The sequence below is a fragment of the Pipra filicauda genome, unplaced genomic scaffold, assembly GCF_003945595.2.
Source record: "Pipra filicauda isolate LSUMZ 115617 unplaced genomic scaffold, ASM394559v2 scaffold289_size944018_pilon, whole genome shotgun sequence".
NCBI lineage: Eukaryota > Metazoa > Chordata > Aves > Passeriformes > Pipridae > Pipra > Pipra filicauda.
The window spans coordinates 674472-695941 of NW_024104408.1; the positions used below are offsets into that span (position 1 = coordinate 674472).

A 21470-nucleotide genomic window follows, 5' to 3' on the forward strand; every position below is an offset into this window, starting at 1 on the left:
ATCACCTGAATTGTTCTGAATTGGGACAGCTGGTCCAGTGAGGATAGAGGGTCCTAGCCTGCCCCTAGAGCAAGGGCTGAATTCCACTTGTTTCTAAGCTGGGCAGACCCATTCTGCCACTATTCCTCTTTGGTATCAAGTTAATTCATTTTTTTCCCCACAGTTAGGGATGTAACAGCCTCCACTCCCAAGTTGCCTGAGGAAACTGCACAGGACATGCCATCCAAAACTGGCCCTTCCTAAAACAACCCCATGGGGAACTGCTGAGGACCCCATCACCTCCCCTCAGTGTGCCTGGTTCCTCAGCATCTGGGTTGAATCAGACCTCAGCCTCATCACTCCTCAGCCACGGTGGCAACAAACCCCTCTGCTTTGGGGCACCTTTCACTGCTGGGCACCTTGTGCCCACTTGAGAGAGTGGCCACGGGCAGCTCATCCTACAAACAGCTGCTGAGGGGCTGGAGGAAGGTCTGCCCATGCAGACATTCATCTCCATCCCCAGTACATCCGTTTTAACAGCTTGTCCCAGGCTTTTTGGATGGCGACCAGTTTTCAGCTGATTTCAACCTCTCCCGCTGAGTCACCGGGAGCTCTGCATCCAGGCTGCGTTCGCCCTCTCACCTCAAGGGGAGGAAAAGCCCGTGATGTCAGGGACCACAGGGACCCTTTAATCCCTCAACTAGGAGCCAGCCCAGCCCCCAGCACTTAAATGGGGCCAGATCTTCCCTGCATCCAGGGCTGCCTTCCACTCTCTTCTGTGGGTCCAGCAGCCAAGGCGTTTCCTCTGAACTGGTCAGGGATGAGATATGGTTGGATTCAGATCTTCCTGGCATTGGGCGAATTTAAACCTCCCTCTCTTTCAGTTGCCAGGGATCTCTATGGGAATAAACCATTTTTCATGCTTGGGATTTATCTCCTCCTCACCAGTCACGCCTGCAAGTGATGAGGCAGAGGGGCCAGAACTGCTGAACCCATTGATGCCATCGATGGCAAGAGGGAGGTGGCAGGACTCCGGAAGAAACCTGGAGAGATTTTATGAAAAAGAAGGAAAAGTCCGTGAAACTCTAACAAAAATGTTCCAGGATGATCCCATTCCTCCTCAAAGCTCCTGCTGCAAGAAGCACAGTGCTGTCTTGACCTGGCAGAAGTGAGTTGGGACGCCTAACCCCACTGCAGGTACCTCTGCACCCCTCAGCTACCCTCCCCACAGTGGCACCCAGCGCTGGCAGTGCCACAAGGACCCATCCTGTGGAGAAAGCTGGTGATGGACAGAGCACACAGCTGCCAGCAGCAGACAGGGACCACAGACGTGACCAGCAAGGGAAGCAGAGGTCTGAATCCAAGCCCTGAGACAGGCCAGGGTTTGACACACATCTGACAGCCCCAGGCTGCATCCTGTGCCGCACACAGGACTAATTTGGGGGCAGGAGGAGAAGCAGCCTGGGGCAGCTGTGCTGGCTGCCCATGTTGGCTGTGCAGGGGATCAGTGCAATCAATGGCCTGTATCGAAGGGTTTCACGGGGATTCGGTTCCTCCCCGAGGCACACACAGCCCAGTGACGATTTGCAGTGGAGTCAGAGCTAAATTTAGCCTCAGTTGTGCGTGAATGTGATGTTTTTATTGTTGCCCTTAAATAAACACATTGTTTGGAGCACGTGGCTTCTGGTTCTGCCTTGCTCAGCTCCGGACCTTTGATGGGCTGTTTCAGTCAAGCTGCTCAAAAGAGGGAGAAACAAGGAGAATTAGCAGTTGGTGAGATATATCCCAAGGACTTATTTCCAAAAACGCCCAGGAGCCATCTCCCAGAAAACAGCAGTGCGCTGGTGTGACTCTGGTGGCTGTGGGGAGGTGCTTGTGCTGAGGAAGAGGTTTCTGCTAATTAGAGCTGCTCCATGGGCATGGGATCACAGGCTGGAGCCATGGCCATAGTGATGGAGCTACCAGGCTGGCTTGGGCTGAAGCCAGCAGTGCTGGAGTACCAGCTGTTGGTGATGGGGCCCCTCCTGCATCCCACCTAGGATGGGCATCCCACCCCTAGGGCAGGCACAGTCTGCCCCAGCTTTCCATCTGCAAGGTAGCAAAAGGCCCACAGTTTGCTGGCCCCAAAATAATCAGTCAGAATGACAGCGGGGCAACTGGACTTTGGGCACCTCAAAAGAGACACCTCAAACCCTGCCCGGAGCTCCCAGATTGGTCCCAGGACATGTTGGTCCCCCCAGAACTGCTGGGCTTCATGCAGGACAAGGGGAGGCTGCACCGTGGCACTGCCTGTGTGTGAGCTCAGGGCTCAGGCTGTGGGCAGGGACAGGGGCAGACAGGAGCCAGCCCTGCTACTCCACAGCCTGACACCACACATTCCACTGAAGCTGCCTGGGAAGGTACAATCCTGCAGGGAGCTCAGCATTGTCTCCCTGCAATGCAGCCTGCGAGCCCAGGACAGGGAGCACGGCCTCCGTGACCTGGTGCAGGGCAGAGCTGTGCCCTGTATGCCCCACAAAGCATGTGCTGGGGCTGGCGAGCTGCCAGTCCCCCCTGGCTGCCTCCTGCCCTCCAAACACTGGGCTACCAGTAATTTTCCATCCTGGCTGCGGGCTCTGCCCTAACGAGATGTTCTCCTGTGTCCCTCTAATAGGGCTGGGCCCCATTCAAGTTTCTCTGTTCATTTAAACCCTGAGTCCCCCCCTTTTCGCTACTTGAGCCTCCCAGCAGTTCTGCAGGATGGCTGCTCCTCCAAACCCCGTTCTTCCCTGTGCTCACAACCCCTCTGCCTCAGGGCAATGGGATGATTTTGTCCAAAAGCCAGAAGAAAAAAAAAAAGCCCAACAACCAGCCAAGAAAAATTCCCATGGCTCAGCTGCACTCGGGCCAGGAACAAGGCAGCCCTGGGGACTTCACAGTCAGCTGTTTCCAAAGCTGCCTCTGCACAGGCACCTCTGTCTGGAATTGAAGGTCTGGGTCCATCAGCTGCACTGATCAGCCAAGCACGTCAGAGCAAAGTTGATTTACAGAGGAAGGTGCCTGGCCCTGGAGCACAATGTGCCCACAGCATGTGTGCAGCACTGCACTGACTTAAACTCCTTCTCTCAGTGATGAAGCTGCTCAACTCTGATCTCAGCTTAGGTGTTCCCTTTGTGGGTCTGGAGAGCCACCCACCAACAGGAGACACCTCTTCTGGAGGTCCCATTCCCATTCCCCAGAGCACACCCGCAGCCCCTCTGTGACTTTCTGGGCTGCCTTTGGGCCCACGGGACAACCTCCTGCCCATCTCTCTGGAGCAGCCCCCTCCCTCCCTTCCTGCCTCCTCCCAGCCACAGGAGCAGCAGCAGTGCCTGGTCGGGCTGTGCTGCTTTTGTCACGGCTGCATTTCAGAGCCAAGCCAGGCTTTAAATAAATACCTGTCAGCAGAGCCGAGCCCGGGGCTCAGAGCGACGGCATGTGTGTGTTTAGCAAGTTGATAGGCGTGAGACAGAGCAGTGACAGCAGGGTCTCTCTCTTCAGAGGCCAGAGGCTGGCACGTTCTCAAAGGCAGCATTAATCAGCATTTTCAATTGCACAGCACCTGTCACAATGGAGCAAAGTTGCCCACCCTTTCCTTCCTCTGGAGAACGGGATAATGCCCTTTCCAAGGGCTGACTTCTCTGGCTGCAAACTGCTGTGATGGTTTAAGGGCAGGGTGATGGATTGGGAAGTCTCAACTGTTCTCAGAGTTTCCACAGTTCCCCAGTCTCCAACTGTGTTTTGGGGACACAGGGGACAGGCGTGCATGGGCTGCAGCTCCACTGGCTGGTTAAGTGCAGCGTGACCAGAAGTTGGGGAGGGGGTCACACTCTTGCCTGGGTACCAGGGAGTCCCACAAGCACATACCAAAGTCACCTCATGCTGAGACCAGGACGTGGCAGCAGCTGAGGGCACTTGGGTCTCGGAACACATATCACTTTCCCAGGAGTGTGGAGGCGCTCAGGCTGGCCAAGGAGATTTTTTAAAGCAGATTATATTTGTCTTCTAATACTGGAAAGATAAGAAGCAAGCACAGGTGACCTCAGCAACCCTCCCACTGAGATAGCAAAATGCTGCTGATCCCTGCACAAGGCTGGATCTGGGTTCTCCCCTCTGTGCTCAAGCTGCAGCCCATTGCCTGCAGGCTGCCCATGAAAAAAAGCTGCTCTAGTTCAAACCTCTGCCTGGCTGGACACAGATGTCCCTGAGGGGGTCTCTCAGGGAGTCTTGCAGATGGTCACAGAAGCCCTGGGTGGCTTTGGCCCTCCTGTGCTTCTGCAGGCAGAGATTGATCCAGGCAAGCAAAGCCTGCTCCATTTGTGCTGCCCAGACTCCCAGGACCTCATCAGCACATCCAAACTAAAGCCAGGCAGGGGCCTTGTCCCAGCTTCTGGAGTGGGTGGCAGAGCCAAGGAAGGTCTGTCACAGAGGAGGGACAGCAAAGCCTTGGGCAAAACCAGAGGGGGAATGAATTCCCTGTGCTTGGGTGTGGGAGGAGGACTGGAGGGCTGGGGGCTTCCTCAGGTCACAGGAGTCTGGAGCATCAGGGGTTTTCCGGGGGTGCCTGGGTCAGGAGGGGATGCAGCAGGGCAGACCAGTACACATAGGAAGGGTTCCAGCACAGACAGTCCTTGCCCAGGCAGAAGAAGGTGTCTGGAGGGGCCCGAGCAGCCACCTGAAGTCTTTCCTCCTTGCTGGTCCCAAAAGCCTTTTCACAGGAGCAGCCACCCAGCTCCCCTTGCCTGCACCCCACCAGCTCCACCCCTGACCTTCTCCTTGGCCCTCAGCTGATCAATACCTCTGGCTCTGGGGGGATCCATCAATCCTAATGATTTCATCCCACTTCTCACTAATGCACTCTCCCATTGCACTGCATTTGGGCCACGGAGCTGGCAGATGCTGGGAGAGAGGCTGAGGGCTGGCTAAAGGCATGTCACCACTGTCCCAGGATGGCACTTTAACCCTTTGCAACACAGCCCTCTCCACCAGAAGCAGGTCTTCATCTCTTCCTCCCACAGCTCCTGGCTCACAGGACAACCATAAACTTTCCTCTCTCAGCTCTCCAGCTCCTTGGAAAGGCACGTTCAGTATGTTTTGAGTGCCCCAGCCAGGATCTTGGAGCTTTTAACCAAAACCCACTAATTTTTCTTCACAGTCTCTCATTGCTTTTTCACTCAACAATTGCTCCTCTCTGGAGAGCCTCCATCAAACTCCCTGGCAGCTTGTACCCTCCTTCCCTTTTTATCCCTGGCCCTTGTAGGAGAAGCACAAGACAAAACTAAGATGAAGTCGCCAAGCTGGTTTAGGGAGAGCTCGGGGGTTTTACATCCAATCCTTGTGTCAAACAGCCCTGGAAAGGGTGGGTTGCACCAGTGGGTGCCAGATACCCATCCAGACCCACTTCCCTTCCACCCTCCAGGTTCTCCCAAGTCAGGGGGTTGCACATCCCCGGGGTAAAATCACCCTTGATGTTGCTGCTGCCTGTGTGACCCTACTACTGATTTACAGCTGCTCCTGGCAGGGCTTCTCAAGTCCCATCCCACATGCTGGGCTGGACCAGACAGGGGCCTCTGACCCAGCCTGGCACTGACCTTTGCTGTGAATCTGATCACACGCACCCCATCAATAACTGAGTGCAGGATAACGAAATGAGCTGTCACAGCCAATTAACATGCTGGGCTTAATCGGCTTGTGGGCTTTCAGGGAGGAGGTGAGGGGGCTGGCTCCAGGCTGAAGGGGCCAGGGAGAGGCAGGGTGAGGGGTTCCATGGATCATATGGCTGTGGCATCATCTCACTGGTGTGGGGACACCCCAGCCCCGGGCAGAGCCAGCAGAGAGGGATGGGCAGCAGCGGGGTGACTGGTGTCAGACACCCCACACAGGGCTTTGGCCCCAGGGCAGACCCTCTCGCTAGGAGAGCAGCCAGCCACAACTGCCAAACCCAAAAGGGTTCCACTTAAAGCCAGGAGGGATCTCAGTGGCTGTTGCTGAGTGCCTCTCAATTAATTAGCATCCTGCTGATTCTACAATTGAGGCGATTGCTCAGGAGATTAAATCGGTCTCTGCTATGAAGCAGATGCTGTTCCCAAGGCCTGATTCGTAGTGATTTTCCTTTTCCTGTGCTGTCCTGCCCTGTTGACTCAGCTGAAGCTCCAGGGTGCTGGGCACAGCCTGGTCAGCCAGGATGCAGGGGAGCCCCAGGAGGGTGGTATTGCTCAGTTAAATGCCACTGCATGCCCAGGGAGGGCTCGCTTGGAGGATGCTGGTGTGAATCCAGAGCAGTGCTCATCAGGGGAGGCCTGACCATCCAGAGAGGCCACGATCTGCTCACCCCATTCTGCCTGCATCAGCAGGGACAGGCTCACAGCCAGGCAGCTAGAGCTGCATTTGTGCACCTGAGAGCCCAAACTGAAAGGAAAAATCACAGCTCAGCCTCCAGGCTTAGTAAGTCCACCATGACTGCAATGAACCCTGCTGATTTGGTGCAAATCTGGGGTAACACAGCTGGTCTCACTGGAGCCAGCCCAAATTCATGGGCAGTACAGTAGAGGCTTGGCTCCACTCCATCAGCACTCCTTGGGTCTCCACCAGCACAGCTGAGGGGAAGACTTTTCTCTGAAAGTCTTTGCAAAGGGTGACTCCCACCAGTGACTTTGTTAACAGTGCCCAGGGGCTGTGCATGGCTCCCCTGCCATGCCCAGGAGCCCTCCACTCCCTGACCCCTGATGCAGAGCTGCCCCAACAGTAAAAGTGGCCATTCAGCCACCCATGGGCACAAAGAGCAGTTAGGAAAGAGGCTGCAGGATCCACCAGCTCCCACTCCCCCAGGGGTCAATTAAACACCCAAAACCCAGGAATTTCATATTTGTAAGAGAGGTGAAGGGAAGAAACTCATCTTAAGTCCTTGCTGTGATGGGAGTCTGTGTGCTAAGATACACCCACCCTGCTGAAGATGATCCCACAGCAAGAGAAACAGGCACATTTGAGGACTGCTTTGATGGCACTTGATGACTGCATCTGCTTTACTGCTTCCTCCCAAGTGCACAGCTGCCAAGCCCCCCAGTCACAGGATGATGTCCTCCTGTGGTCAACTCCTCACTCCACTTTTGCCCTAATGCCTGAGAAAAAAAAAAAAAAAGCCACATTGCATCCCAAGCATTTCACAGTTTCTTGGTCTGAAGTCAGGGGAAAAAACTGTCTTTTATGTCCAGCAAATGTTTGAAAGGGTTTGTCACAATCCTCCTTGTGCTTCTGCCTTCCCTAGGGAGAACCCAGGGCCCTCAAAGGACCAACAGGACAGCTAGAGACAAGTTCAGTCTTATAAGCCACACAAGCTGAGAGAGGAGTTTTCAACCTCCATTTGTTTTTTGTCACATTTTTTGGTATCACAACATCACAACAGAGATGGAACAGCACCATCATGACTCTCAGGAGACATCTCCTTACCTATTCCTAGGCACAGAGAAATCTGAGGGGAGTAAGCCTGGGACTGTCTTGCAGTTTCTCAAGCTCAGCTGCAGGAAAACTGGTATTTCTTAGAGTAAAGCTGTTTTTCACTGATTTTACAGGATGCCAGCATAAACTGAAGACAGTTTCCAAGCTTTAAAGCAGTTTTCACCCTATAGGTCCCTCCTCCATTTCTTAGGCTAATTGAAGGTAACATGGTTTTAATGAGTAGCTGTCAAGAGGAACTTGAGCCTGAAACAGAGACAAGAGCAGCATGCAGAGCATTTGAGTGCCATGACTCCAGCATAGTTCTGATACCACATCAGGCATTAAAGACACACTAAGAAGAGAACAGCAGTATGAAATGGTCCTGGGGTGCTGCTGCACTCCTACACCTTCCAGCTAGAGATGGAGAGAAGCAGGTTCCATGGTTCATATTTCCAAGGGGGCTGAGCTGATGAGCAGAGGAACCTCCCCTTCTCTCAGGGAATGCCAGCTGCTTTCCCCGTGACTTCAGCATCCTGAATGCCACATCCTGACCCAGCAGGATGCAGTGCTGCAGATGTGGCCCTGCCCAGGAACGTGCACCAAGGCAGCCCCATCCCTCACCTGCTGCCTCAGCACAATGTGCTGCTCCCCTGAGACGCCGTGCCTGGAACTCTGCACCCAGACCCAGGCCCAACCAGGGAGCACCCTGAGGTGGAACACACTGCACTCTGCAAACCCCATCTCTGTCCCTACATGCTCCTCACACCCCAAACCCTGCTCAGCCCAGCTGCTGCCCATGCCTTGCCTCAACCCAGCAGAGGAAAAGTGGCTTCCGTCCTAAAACACAAGGGATTTCTGCCTTGCACAGGTTTAGCCGAGAAACCCGAAGAAGGTACATTTTCCCCAAGGTGTGGGGGAGCACTGCAAAGAGCTGCAAGTCCTCATAAAGGCTAACAAAAGGCAACAGACCGCTGTGTCCTGCCAATCCAGACAGAAAGGATACTAAGGCCACTGGCACTGCATGGCAGCCTGCCACGAGGAATAACTCTTCAAAAATAGAAGCATGCTAATCTCAGGAACCTGCTGGTATTGTCAATGACATTAATGAAGTGTTTCGAAAATCAGAACAAATGCCTTGGCTTTTTGGGGCTGTGCCACCCCTTGTAATCTTCCACACCAGCCGAGGAGTGGTCCGGGGGCAGCCACTGTTCCTGTGCTGCTCTGCTCCCCTGGGAGCAGCCCCCCGGGAGCAGCAGCCTGGGGTCGGCTCTGGCAGGATCCCAGCGAGCTCGGAGCCTGCACAGGGAAGCCTGGCCAGCCCTCAGGGAAGAGGCTCCCCCAAGCAATTTCCTCTGTGAAGCAAACCCAACCAAGCACACTCAATGGAAACAGTGCCCAGGGGAGGTGGGAGCTCACTGTCTCCTCTTCCCTTCTTTTCAGTCCTTGTCTAAAGCCCCCTCTGGGTTCTTTTTCACTCTCTCCAGCTCCTGCCTCCTCCTCTCCTCTAACCTGCAGTTTATCTCCTGAGATGTTACACTGTTTACAATGGTAAGTGAAGGCGCTGGAGAATGGCTTCAAATGCTGGGGAACTGCACTGAATACTACTGACCTGCCCCCTGAGAGCCTACCCCTCTCCCTTCCTCCCCTGCTTCCCATCTTCTCCCCTCTCATCTCCTGCCCAAGCAGACCCAAAGGGACTGCTGTGGCTGACATTCCCTGCCTTGCTCCATGCAGCTGCCTGCCTCCCCAGGCACACTGCTCCTATGGCCAGGTGCTTCCAGGGATATTGTGGGTGGCGACTTCTCCAAGGCTGCTTTTCTTTCTCCTTGGCACCCAGGACAGCTCCCTCCAACAAGTGGTGGGGAAAAGAGGGCAGATGCAGCTTTACTTCTTTTCCCTGTCTGTCATTGTCCCAGTAAAGTCATCAAGAATGTAGAAACGGGAAAAGCCAAAGGCAGAGCACATCTCCATCCACCATGGCCAGGGCCCACAGGACAGTAAATTTGTCCCTGGCAGAAGGGCTCTGAATTTCTGGGTAGTATGTGTTGAGCACTGGGCTCAACAGACAGAGAACAACCTGCTGGTCTCTTGCCTTTCTGATCTCTCTGAATCACAGCCTTTAAGCGCACACACAGTCAATCCTAACACTGCTTCCCGGGCTTTCCAGATGAGGAAGAAGCAAGCAGTACTTTGTGAAAGAAAGAACAGCAGAAGCCAGGGTGTTAAGACCTCCACAGCTCACCAGAGTGCTATAGGGCCCCTTGGAGCACTGACTGCTCCAGCACGAGGCAAGTCCTGCCCTCTCTCAGGTAGTCCCCAGGACAGTGCATGCTCAGCACATCTCACACCAGCTGAAGTGGCACAGCCAAGTGTCTGTCCATCTCCTTCCCTAGCTACTCTTTCTCGCCAGCTTTCTCCCCACTTCCCTCTTTCTGCAGCAAGCAGTAATGCTTCGTTTTCATTGCCAACCATGACATCCACTCTTCTTGTATGCTCAAATCTAGGACAAGGCAGCACAACTTAAACTCTGCTTTGAATCTCACTTGACCTGTGTTTTTGCCTGGCAGATGCAACAGAAAAGGCACTTTAGGCACCTAGTTTAATCTCACAGGCCTAATAGGGTTCTCATTACCTACAGCCAAAAGCAGTTGTGGTGGGACCTGCACAAAGCCAATGGCTTAAGCTCAGACTTGAATTAGATTGCTTCATCAGCACAAATCACAGCAGGTTACACCCACTAGAGTTCAGCTCCCAAAGCCAGTCCTGCAAAGCAAAACTATCAGACCTAAGTTGGAGCACACACGGCCTTCCCCCATCACTCATTCGTGTGACAGGATGAAACCAGACCAGTCTGTTATCCTTGCACCAGTTTTTGCCCAAAGTCCCGACAGTTCTGCTCAGGATTTTGTGCTCAGGCTCCATCAGCTCTAGGAAATGCACTGCTGTGCAGGCACAATCAGGAAAACAGAACTGTGGGCTGAGCACTGCCCACTTGGCCACCCTGCAGGGCAGGGGAGAAGAGCAGAGAGCGGGAAGAGCACTTATAAGTTATCAGATATGTGGCAGCCTTGAAGAAGCTTAGCAGTAAGGGTTTAATGGGACTGACCAAGGAAACCAGAATGATTTGAGGTGGGGAATCTTTTAGCTCTGACAAGCACTTATCAAGTAGGCATCTGAGCTCTGGCAGATGCAGCAGAGCAGTGGAAATCTGGTTGGCATATTTGCTGTAGCACTGCCTACAAACCAGAGGACAAAACACTCTCAACAAGGGAGTGTTACCTTCACTTGCCAAGAAACTGAGGCAAGGAACAGCTTTGGGTTGCCTCCTGCCAGGCAGAGGCAGTGCTAGATGAATAGCTAGGTTTATTTAAAAAATCATCAACTCCTGTGCCATGTGCTGTGTTCCTGGACAATGTGTTTTATAAAAGGCACATCTGGGGACAGAGGCAGCTCTGTGCGAAGAAAGCATTCACACTGTGAATTCACACTGCCTCTACTGAATTACATCACATCTCTGCTAAGTAACTGGTTCCACTAAAATATTGAATGAAGCTTTTGTAAAGTCTGGTTACCAAAAAATGGGTAGGAAATCACTGATAAAGATCAAAAAGGCTTGTGCTCCTAATTCAGCTGGGTGCCACCACTGTGCCTCTCATAAAAATAATATGTTGTGTTACAGTATGTCAGTTCTCAGAACATTTCTTCCTGCTGCTCCTCCTGGTTGCTGCTGGTCCAAATGACACCACCCATGGCTCCCAGGCTGGCAGGAGCAATCAACCTCTCCATTCTCTGACCGAAAATAAACCAATGCCAGGGGACAAACTAAGAAGTTGTGTAGAGCAAAGGAGATAAAGGAAGAAACATGAATGTTTTGTGAAAAGGTAATTTAGATAGGTGAGAAATTGTGTGTGTGTGTGTGCTGGTTGCAGAGCTCTTTGTATTTAACTGGGATCAGCCCTCCACGGCTGCCACTCTGGCTTGAGAAAAACACACAGAGGAGATAAACGAGAGGAGCTGAGAGTTTTACAAGAAGTTAATGTGAAACCAATTGAAAAAAGCTTCTTGTCACAGATGGACTTACACTTGCCTCCCTTGCAGCACTGAGCACAGCTCTGACATGGTACATGAAGTCTATTCCACAGTGCACAGCCACGTATGGATCCAGAGACAGCCAATTCCCACCTCCCACCCACCACTCTGCAACAAAGTCGAGGTAACATGGAGTCATCTCAGTCCATCTTGTGTTCCTAAAAATGCAATTTATGAAATCAATAGCATATTGATTGGCTGGCATAGTCTCTCCCACAACCTGAGCAAGGAGCCAGTACCCACATGGGATAACTCAGACAGGAATTACTTCTACCCTCACATGACTGCACAAATGTAGCTCCCCACTGCACTACCTGTAAGAGCAGAGGGATGATAGAAGCAGGATTGCATTATGTGTCATGGCCACACTTTATAAAAGACCTGGACTTTTCAATTTGATTTTTCTGCTGCAGGACGATTAGCAACAGACTTTTCACACTACGAGCATTTCCTTACAAACTATTTATTCAGCATAAAAATTCAGAAATGGACAACAGACAAAAGCTTCATGAAAATGCATAAGCTATTATGTGCCATTAAGTCATTAAGTGCAGCAGCATTTGACCCTGCCACATACTTAAAATACTTTTGTCAGGCACAGTTTCCAGTCTCCTGTGGCAGGACAGCTGGCCTCCTGCAGCTGAGGTGGAGTCACCAAGATGTTTGTGAAGCCAGAACACTGTCCCCTCTCACCACCTCCACAGGCTGAGCTTGAACTTCTCTGGCCAAGGAACAGCCACACACCCTCTGTACTTGTTTGAAGCATCCGATATCCAGGTGCATCTGCAAGTCCAGTAACAACTCCTCAGAGATCTGGATCTTGGTGTCACCTCCCAGTAACTCCCACAGAAGAGGAAGTGCTCAGTTTCATCAGGATCTGGCTCCTCCACTTAGATATTCTGCAAGGTCCACCTTCTACAGAGGCTTAGAAGCACCCATAAGATGTCTCATACCTGCTTCCAAAGGACAACCATTCTGATGACTGCAGGAACCAAGTCCTATGGAGATAACCATCTGTTTTCCGTCTGCAATCCAGTGGGACTTCAGATGATCTAGGTTTAAGGGCATCCACCACTGTGCTGTTTAGCAAGTTCCAAATCCAGTCACTTTTACTGGCAAGGATTACACTTAATAGGGTCATTTTGCTAGGATCATTTAGATGGATCAAAAGGAAGGAAACTCAGTTCATTTGCTCTGTCCCTTCTACTAACCAAACTTAGTAATCAAAAGAATTTCTCATGGGAAAACAGATAGCTCAGAGGTTGATAATGGGGGAGAATTTCCATTTTCTTGCCTTCTGCTGTCTCCTCTAAAATACCCCTCACAGAGACACATCCATCACAAAAGCCACTGGCATCAAACAGGAACATTCTCTACCCTGTGCAGCACCAAGGTCACAAGAGTCAAAAAGGGAGAGAGAGGACAAGGCAGCACATGAGACCTGTGCTACCACTTGTTATGTGGGTTTGAGGAGGTATTTTTCTCCAGGGCACTGTGTACAGAAGTCAGCAAAGCAAAACATTCCTGCCTCACAAAGAGTACCTGCTCCACCACAGTGTGTAAGAAATGAAAAAAAAAATTAATGCTGCTTGCACTGCATTTTTTTCCACATCACTGGGGCTCTCCAAAGAACAGGGAACCTGGAAACAGCTGTTCAAAAAATCAACAGCTGGTTCCAGGAGGTTGGAAGGGGAAGGGCAAGACAAGATACATAAATTACACTTTCTTCCAGATCTGGTATTGTAAACATCAGTTTGGAAGAATAATAAATATTAATTACCCTTTTAGAAAATCCTCTCATAGCCTTTCAGCCACCTAGCAAACACTTTATCTGCAAATCCTCAGGAGTGCAATGAGTAAGCTGTAAAGCTCTTCAGTGATGTCATGTGATCTATTTTTTATGCCCTTGCCCTCTGCCTTTAAAATTTGCACTAGTCCAATCCAAAGATGTTACAGAGAATTCCCATTAATGGACAGGGAGCCTGCCCCTCCCCAAATTGATTCACTTTGCTGTGACAGACAGGCTGCAAATCTCTCCGTGTCGCCCACTGTAGCTTCATGTTCTTCAGGCTTTTAACCATCCACTTCCGTGAACTTTCTCTTCCCATAGTTCTGGACCAGACTGGAAGCTGTGATTTGAGAAGCCTGTCCCTTTTCCCAGCACTGGAAATCATTCAGCCCTTTCTGGCCAACCTGAAACAAAGCTCGTTCCAACTCATCCAGCCGGGCCACCAGCGCCGACGTGTCCTCGTTGTAGGCGTTCTGAGAGGAGTCCATGATGCGACGGAAACGGCTGATGAACGTCTGAAAGGTGATAAAACACAGTTACTGACAGCTGACACAGAGGCCCCCTCAGCTCAAATGCTGCAGGCCCGAGCTTTCAAGACTGAAAGGCCAAAGGTTCAGGCTCCAGTTCACAACCAGCCCACGGTCTGCAACCAGCACTTATTAACCTTGGATACAAAGACAAAACCACGCCGTGCCTGAGCTGGGAGAGCAGGTGCCTGATATACTGGATGGGAAGCAAACACAGAATTAGATTTTGGCTGCTTCAGGCTCCAGGAGACCACAGGGCACAACACACAATCCACTCCATCTCACTTCACAAGCAACTGTTGCTTTAGAGCGGGTGGAACGAATCTCATGCCACAGCATCTGCTGCAGGAACGTACAGGCTGCGACTTGTGAACAACTTGGCAGTTCAGCCAAAACGCTACTGAAAAGTGGGTTTTTTTCAGTATGCTAGAAAAATTATGCTAGAAAAACACTTAGCTGTTACAAAAGTCAAACCCCCCCCATTCTACGACTTATAAATATCATCTTCAAAAGCTAAGCAACAAGACATATTTAAGGATTTTTACTTCCCTCTCTGTCTTTACTTTTGGGAGTGAAAAAAGAAAGGGTCAAAACTCTTTGAAAACTGTGCTGTGTTATTTCAGAAGCTGATTTTAGAATCATCAGAACTTATAGGAGAAATATAAATTAATAGCTCTGACTGTGTCACCAAACAGTTATACTTTGCATTTATTGTTCCTCAATATTTCAGAGAGGGTTTGTTTTTTTCAGTTTGTTCATTTTTCAAGTCAGCAAAACTCCCCTCCTGTTTGCTTTTAACAAAGCAAAAACCTTGTGTGCTTTGATTTTTCTGCCAATAAGTAATGAGTTCTACTGTGGGGTTTTTTTTCCCTAAAATGTCCATTAGCAGAAGGAGAAAAGACAAGGAAAGGCGTGGTCACCTCCTCAGTGCACAAAGCACGTTTTCAGTGGACAGCTCCAAGAAAACAGCAGCATTTTAAAGCCTCTCTGCATCAGCCTTAATGTAAAGTACAGAGAATGAAAAAAAAAAAATGCAACAGCAATCATCCCCAGCCCACTTAGAGACCTGGCTGAAGAGATGTCAGAGCTGTTAGTGGTTATGGTTAAAAGCTCAGGGAGCACTGAAGTCCGGAAGCTGGCAAAGACGGAATCTATCTTTCAAAAGAGAAAAGGGGAGATGGAAAGGGAGGAAGGAAGAGCCAGGGAATTATAAATCCCTCAGTATCAATTGCTGGAAACATAATGGAACGAGCAGACTATACATAAACTTCTGCAAGAGAATAAAAGAGTAACAGCCAATGTGGACTTGCCAAGAACAAACTCCGAGGGACCAGCCTTGGTTCCTGTTGTGGAAGGATGCCAGGCCTTGCACAGGGAGGAAAACAGTGGAGGGGTATCTGTCATGGAGTGTTCTTGGAAGATTTAGCCAGGCCACCCCATAGATGGTTGGGAAAGACAACCATCACCCATAGCTCCTGTCAGGAGGGAAGAACACACTGAGTGGAGTTCCACGGGGGTCTGTCTGGAACCAAGTACTGTTTGAGTTGTTAATTAATAAGCTTACTAAAGGAATAGAAGTTGTGCTTATTAAATCAGCAAATAACATGCAGGAGAAGGAGGAGGAGTGACTGCAGGCATGCTGTGGAGCAGAACTCTAATTCATAACGATCCTGACAAATTAGAAAAGTGTAAAAACAATAGGATGTAATTCACCCAGGACTAACATAAGGTTTTGCATTAAGGCAGAAATAGGGAATTGTACAAAGTCAGGAAGAGAAACAGTTGTCTGTGTATGAAACCTGTACCATCTCACTGTGGGCTGCAGACCAACCACAGAGCAGTCACTGCATCGTGACAAACAAGATACTGCACCACGATGAACAATGAGCATCACAGCCTAAAAAGTTCACAAAGGAATCCTTTTGTTTTCATCAGCACAAGTCCTGAGCACGAGACTGTGCTGTTCAGGGCACGGCAGAGCGGATGCAGATCCACTGGAAAGATCCCAGACATAAGGACAATCAGAGATTAGAAAACACGACCCACAGACAGATATCAAATGAACTGGGACTGCTGCAGGAAGGAAGAGAATACTCTGTCCTCAGCATTTACTTTGTGCAAGACAAACAGAACAGAGCTTTGTATTGCTGTGAAGGAGCTTTGGTTTAGACATCAGAGCAAACCTGCTATGATTAGGGTGAAGAAGCACTGAAACAGATTGCCCAGAGCAGTGTGAGGTCTCATTGTTACACAGTTTTAAAAACAGGGTAGAAAAACTGAAACAGTGAGTGAATTCATTCTGCCTTGCAGCGCAGGCACAATTAAATGACCTTACATCTCATCTACTCCTGTTTTATAACACTTTTTGAAACACCATATTGACAGTGTGGAAACTCTAGGCTAAAGTTACGCTCCTGGATGCACACTTGAAGCTTCCAGCAGTAGCCAAGAGGGTCATCCTACAGCTTGATCTAGAAATTCATAATCAGTCCAGAAATCATCTGGATAAAACCAGGATATTTTTCCTGAAGACTGCTGAGCAGCTGGGAAAAACAGGAAGACAGAAAAATGCAAAACCAGATTTCGAGCCCTAGTTCAGATACTTGCCTGCAGGATACTCTGAGCTATCTCAGGATTCTCTGGATTGTCAAAATTCAGGAGCTGTGAGCCAAATCCATAGTAGTAGGGCCCCATTTTATGCAGATCAACCACATTGGCATCAGCACTGAACACTGTCCTCCAGGCTTCCTTGTAGATCTTTGGCAGTTCCACCGAAATGATTCTCCTTTTGCTGTCATGCAGCCCTTTAGCAAGCCACAATGGGATTTCCAGCTTCGATCCCTGGAGGAATGAGAGAAACCAAAAGTTGTGCTTTCCATGAAAATACACATTAAGCAGCCCCGAAGACAGACGATGTACTTCCTTAATGAAGATCCAGCATTACAGAAACACAGTTTTCTTTTCGGGACAGCCTGCTGTGACCGCAGCACAAACCAGACACGCTGTAGGGGCGTTATTACTGCAAGACTCGGTAAGTGGGGTTTTTTATCGATGCTCTACAGCCTAAAAATTGTCAGATTATTAAACACCAGAAGGGAAAAAGAATAAAAATCAAAACCAAACAAAACAAAAACAAACAAACAAACCAAAACAAACAAAAACAAAAACAAAACAAATAAAAAAAACCCCAAACATACAAAGTGCATACGATAAAAGTAAAAATAACTTTTAAAAAAGCAGCGAGAAGAATCGATTTCATTGCGGTGACCACTGGGGGGTGGGACACGAGGTGGGGGCGAGGCGGCGGCCCCGGGGCAGTCCCGTATCCCCCCGGGGGCTGTTCTTGTCCCCGTCCCCGTCCCCCGTTACCTCCGGGACGGACTCGGCGCTGCCGGCCCCCTGCCCCAGCGCCAGGGCCAGGCGCGGCAGAGCGCTCTCGGCGCGCCCCGGCAGCTTCTCCTGCGACATCAGGATGTCGTCCAGCGACAGGAAATTCTCCTCTAGCCCCAGCCCGGGGCCCACCGGGAAATACGCCTCGGACATGGCCCGGAGCGGCACCGGGAGCGGCACCGGGAGCGGGACCCGCCGGCTCGGGGCTCCCGCGCAGCCCGCCCGGCACCGCCCGCCGCCCGCACTGCGCATGCGCGGCACCGGCAATGCGCGAAACCCGGCCTGGAGCGCGCCGGGATCGGGAATGGGGGGAAACAAGGACTGGATCGCCGCTGGAATCTCTAATGGGGAAAACCCGGACGGGATCGGGTCTGAGATCCAGAATGGGGGGAAACTCGGCCTGGATTGGGACTGGAATCATGAATGGGAAGAAACACAGGCTGGATCAGGGCTAGTATCTCTAAGGGGGGAAACCCGGCCCGGATCAGGGCTGGTATCGGGAATGGGGGAAAACCAGGACTGGATTTAGGCTGGAAGCTCTGATGGGGGAAACACGGACTGGAGCGGGGGGTGTGATCAGGAATGGGGGAAAACCTGGACTGGATTCGGGATGGAATCATGAATGGGGGAAACCCAGCCTGAATTGGGGCTGGAATCCAGAATCAGGGAAAGCCAGACATGACTGAGGTTGGAATCTGGAATGGGGGGAAGCCCAGACTGGATCGAGGCCAGGGTTGGGAATGGGGGGAAACTCAGACACGACTGGGGGTGGGATCCTGAATGGAGGAAAAATCAGACTGGATTAGGGCCAGGACCAGGAATGGGGGAAAATCTGACAAGGAAGAGGGATTGGATTGGGAATGGAGCTGGAGGTGTGGATCCACACAGCACCGTGTCCTGGCATCCCCCCGCTCAGCACCATGGTGGCTGCCCCGCTGCAGGCGGGCACATCCATCCTCCACACACCAACCTGCTGTGCCACAGAGCTCCAGGAAAATGGGGTCTTGGAGGTGCATCCGGGCAGGACAAGGGGGAATGGCTTCACACTGACAGAGGAAAGGATGGGACTGGGTATGAGGAAGAAATTCTTCCCTGTGAGGGTGGTGAGGCCCTGGCACAGGTTACCCAGAGAAGCCGTGGCCGCCCCATCCCTGGAAGTGTCCAAGGCCAGGTTGGACAGGGCTTGGAGCAACCTGGGCTAGTGGAAGGTGCAGGGACACCTCCATTCATGTGAATCCACCAGTGAGCCCACGGAAAGCCAAGCAAATGCTGCCCGGGGGGTTGGTTATGCCCAATTTTCCCCTTGGCAACTAAGGACACGGGTCTTGCAGAGCACATGATCAGGCTGAGGGATGTGGCTGTGCTGAGCAGGCAGAAGGCAGTACTAATGAGCTGTGCATACCTTGGATTTCAAGGAGAGGCTACATCCCAAAGTAATTTATTTTAGTGCTGCAAAGTAAATAATCAAGTCACATTTGGATGGCAGAATCAAATACCCCGTGCTAAATTCTGGGTTTGGTTGTAAAAGGATAAAAAGATGTGGTTATCCTCCATTCTCATCTGAATTTTACTTCGTATTAGAACATGACCTTGTGCTTTTTTCTTTTCTTTGTCCTTGTTTTGTTGCTTCAAAATTATTTCATTTTTCAACACTTTAAAGTTTTCTTGCTATTCCCTAAGCTATATATGCTGAAAACATTACTCTTTCTGTAGACAGTGGTCTATAAAAGAACATTGAAATAATCCATAAAATAACATTTAAATAAGATTTAAATAATCTAGTGAGCATTTCAGTCTTTCTTCTGCTGAGGAAGGAAAACAGACAATTGAGCAGAGTTGAAACACCTGACAATTTCCCTGAAAAATAATCAGAGAGTTATTTATAGGTGGTTTGATGATTTCTTTAATGACATTTTCAGTCCATGACTAAGGCGTAAGCCAATGCATCTTTAATTATCTTTTAATTCTTACGACCTCAGCATTCTTCCTGCTGCTGTTTCCTCAAGCTGGATCCACTGTGATTTGTTATTGTTTTGTCATCATTAATTAGCATGCTGGTACTTTAATACCTTCATCAAAGTCAAACCCATGCAAAATAATAAAATTTGAACCAGTTTATTAAATCTTGTGCTATTTTATTTCATTCCAAGAAAAACAGAGCACAGACAGTGCAGACTGAGGCCTCAGGATGATGTGCTTCCGTCACATATGTGTCCCTTAGGTACAGTATGTGCTGTAAAAGTCCAGCCAACAAAGAAATGCTGAGCTTTTTGTGAACAGTGGTGTGCTGGGTTTGCAAAAATCTAAATGCCTTTAATTTGTTAGACAAGTAGCTCTGAAGGGGCTTCAGTCCCAGCAGGGACAGTGTGGGGTGATGTGAGTGGGATTCCCAAAGTGGCTCCTGAATGGTTGGACAGGAAAATTTCCTTAACAGAGGCTCAGGAACTGAAGAAATTTATGCACATGTTTGTCAGTGTGACACCCCCACACTGCTGATTCCAGAGTGTCCCCTTTTCCCACTAGTCAGGAACATTAAATACTGACAACACTGGTAAGGGCAAGGAGTGCTCCTGCAGAGAGATTTAATGTAAAGGTCGTTTCTTGTAAGATACTGAATTTTTATCAACAGAACAGAAAACAAACATTATATTAAAGTCAGCAACATTAAGTATTGTTCTGTGTTTGTTTTGTGTTTTTTTTTTTAAATGAGAGATTGAATCTTTCTGTCTGGAAAATAAATCCTTCTATCTGTGCACATTTTCCAGATGAGTTGCAGGGCAATTTCCAAAAGCTCTTTCTAAAGGACAGTTCTGATAAAATTATAATTTGCTGAATTGGATTTGTAAAAATATTCCCTGCTTAATGAGGTTTAGGAAACAAATCTCTGTGCTAAATATGAAAGTGTGCACTGGGAGTGAGGAGAACTATGCAAGTGGAATATGCCTTTTCTAGGGTGCAGAACTAAGACATCTGGAAAAAGAAGAAAGAAAAGCACTATTTCCCTGTGTCCCAAGATGCCTCAGCCTGTGGTGTGTGATAGGGAAATGAGCACAGAGGTGTGGAAAGCCTGAGGCACTGTGTAAAGCTGGAAGAACACAGAAGGAAAGATGTTCACATTCCCTGCAAAATCAGTTGAAGAATTGTTCTTTTGTGAGAATTTTAAAGAATAATGAGTTTGATTGACAACATTGTGTCACCTCTCTTTGTAGTATGTTTGCCTTCTCATCCTGAGGAAGGTACCAGCCAGGTTCTTATTCTTGAACCCTTGTGTGTGAATCTTAGTATAAAAATGTGCATGATGACCCCAGCATCCTAAATCATATTATATTTTCATAAATATGATTTCAAGACCTTCCTGAAGGAAATGGAATGCCCTGTGTCATAACTGATATATGCCAAAAACTGAGTAATCATAGTCCAAAGTGCTACAGAATTAAGTTTGAGCTGTGATGAATAAAACCCAAATTACTTCAAGGTACAGTAGATAAATTAGAGGGTTGCAAAATATGGGAAAGAGTAAAGTCTTAGAAACTGAGGAACAGCTGTTGTGTCTCATCTATGTACTTCTTAAATCCTCAATACCACAATATTCAGCCAATTTAACATCAGATAAATTTGGGGAAGCATAATTATGTTCCCTGCTCCATCTAGGGATTTCCATTAGAGCAGGCTGATGTCTGTGTGTACTGCACAGTTGCTGAGCTGTGTCACATCAGTTTGTGCAGCTGAGGTTATGACAGAGGCAGCTGATGGTGCCATCGTGGATAATCTAAATAATATTAAATATGTGAAGTAAGTCAACTGAAAGAGCTGCAGGATGTTGATGGGAGAAGGAAGCACCACTCCCTGTGACCTCTCCTTACCTTAGGTCAAAGTGAGGGAGGAATCATCAGTCTCTACATATTGGATTAAATCACAGCACAAACTAAGGTTGGTCTTGAGCCCTTGTCCCCTCTCAGGTAGAGATGATTATAGCATGATTTGCTTTTCTTGTTTGCATTTGTTATCAAGCAATCAGAAATGCTGCCAGGGGCTTTTAACACCCCTAGATGAGACAACTGACTGCAGCAGGGCCAGGATCTCACTGTGTGATCCTGGCTGGAGGATCCCGAGTGCACACCCAGAACTCAGGCGTGTGGTGTTCACACTGCTGAGAGCAGAGCTGGTGGAGGGCAACACACTGGAGCACACATCCTTCCCCCACATCCCCGGGCTTTCCTGATGCTACTTAGCAGTTCCTTTCC

General features: G+C 49.5%; 1 protein-coding gene across 1 annotated transcript; it reads right to left on the reverse strand.

The window, feature by feature from the left end:
* Window positions 1–11963: 11963 nt before the first annotated feature.
* GINS3 (GINS complex subunit 3) lies at window positions 11964–17440 on the reverse strand. Its single transcript, XM_027734020.2, has 3 exons — window positions 17206–17440; window positions 16444–16677; window positions 11964–13824 (listed from the first exon to the last, which is right to left on the reverse strand). Exons 1-3 carry the CDS (start codon window positions 17377–17379, stop codon window positions 13594–13596), a joined length of 639 nt encoding a protein of 212 aa, XP_027589821.2. The 5' UTR covers window positions 17380–17440; the 3' UTR covers window positions 11964–13593.
* Between the last annotated feature and the right edge of the window lie 4030 nt (window positions 17441–21470).

Bases quoted from the DNA above. Each gene is read 5' to 3' on its own strand.
- GINS3 (XM_027734020.2), bottom strand. From the start codon at position 17,379: ATGTCCGAGGCGTATTTCCCGGTGGGCCCCGGGCTGGGGCTAGAGGAG. The intron at 16,678-17,205 runs GTAACGGGGGAC...TCATTCCTCCAG, and splicing joins GCGCCGAGTCCGTCCCGGAG to GGATCGAAGCTGGAAATCCC. The intron at 13,825-16,443 runs GCAAGTATCTGA...ATCACCTTTCAG, and splicing joins TAGCTCAGAGTATCCTGCAG to ACGTTCATCAGCCGTTTCCG.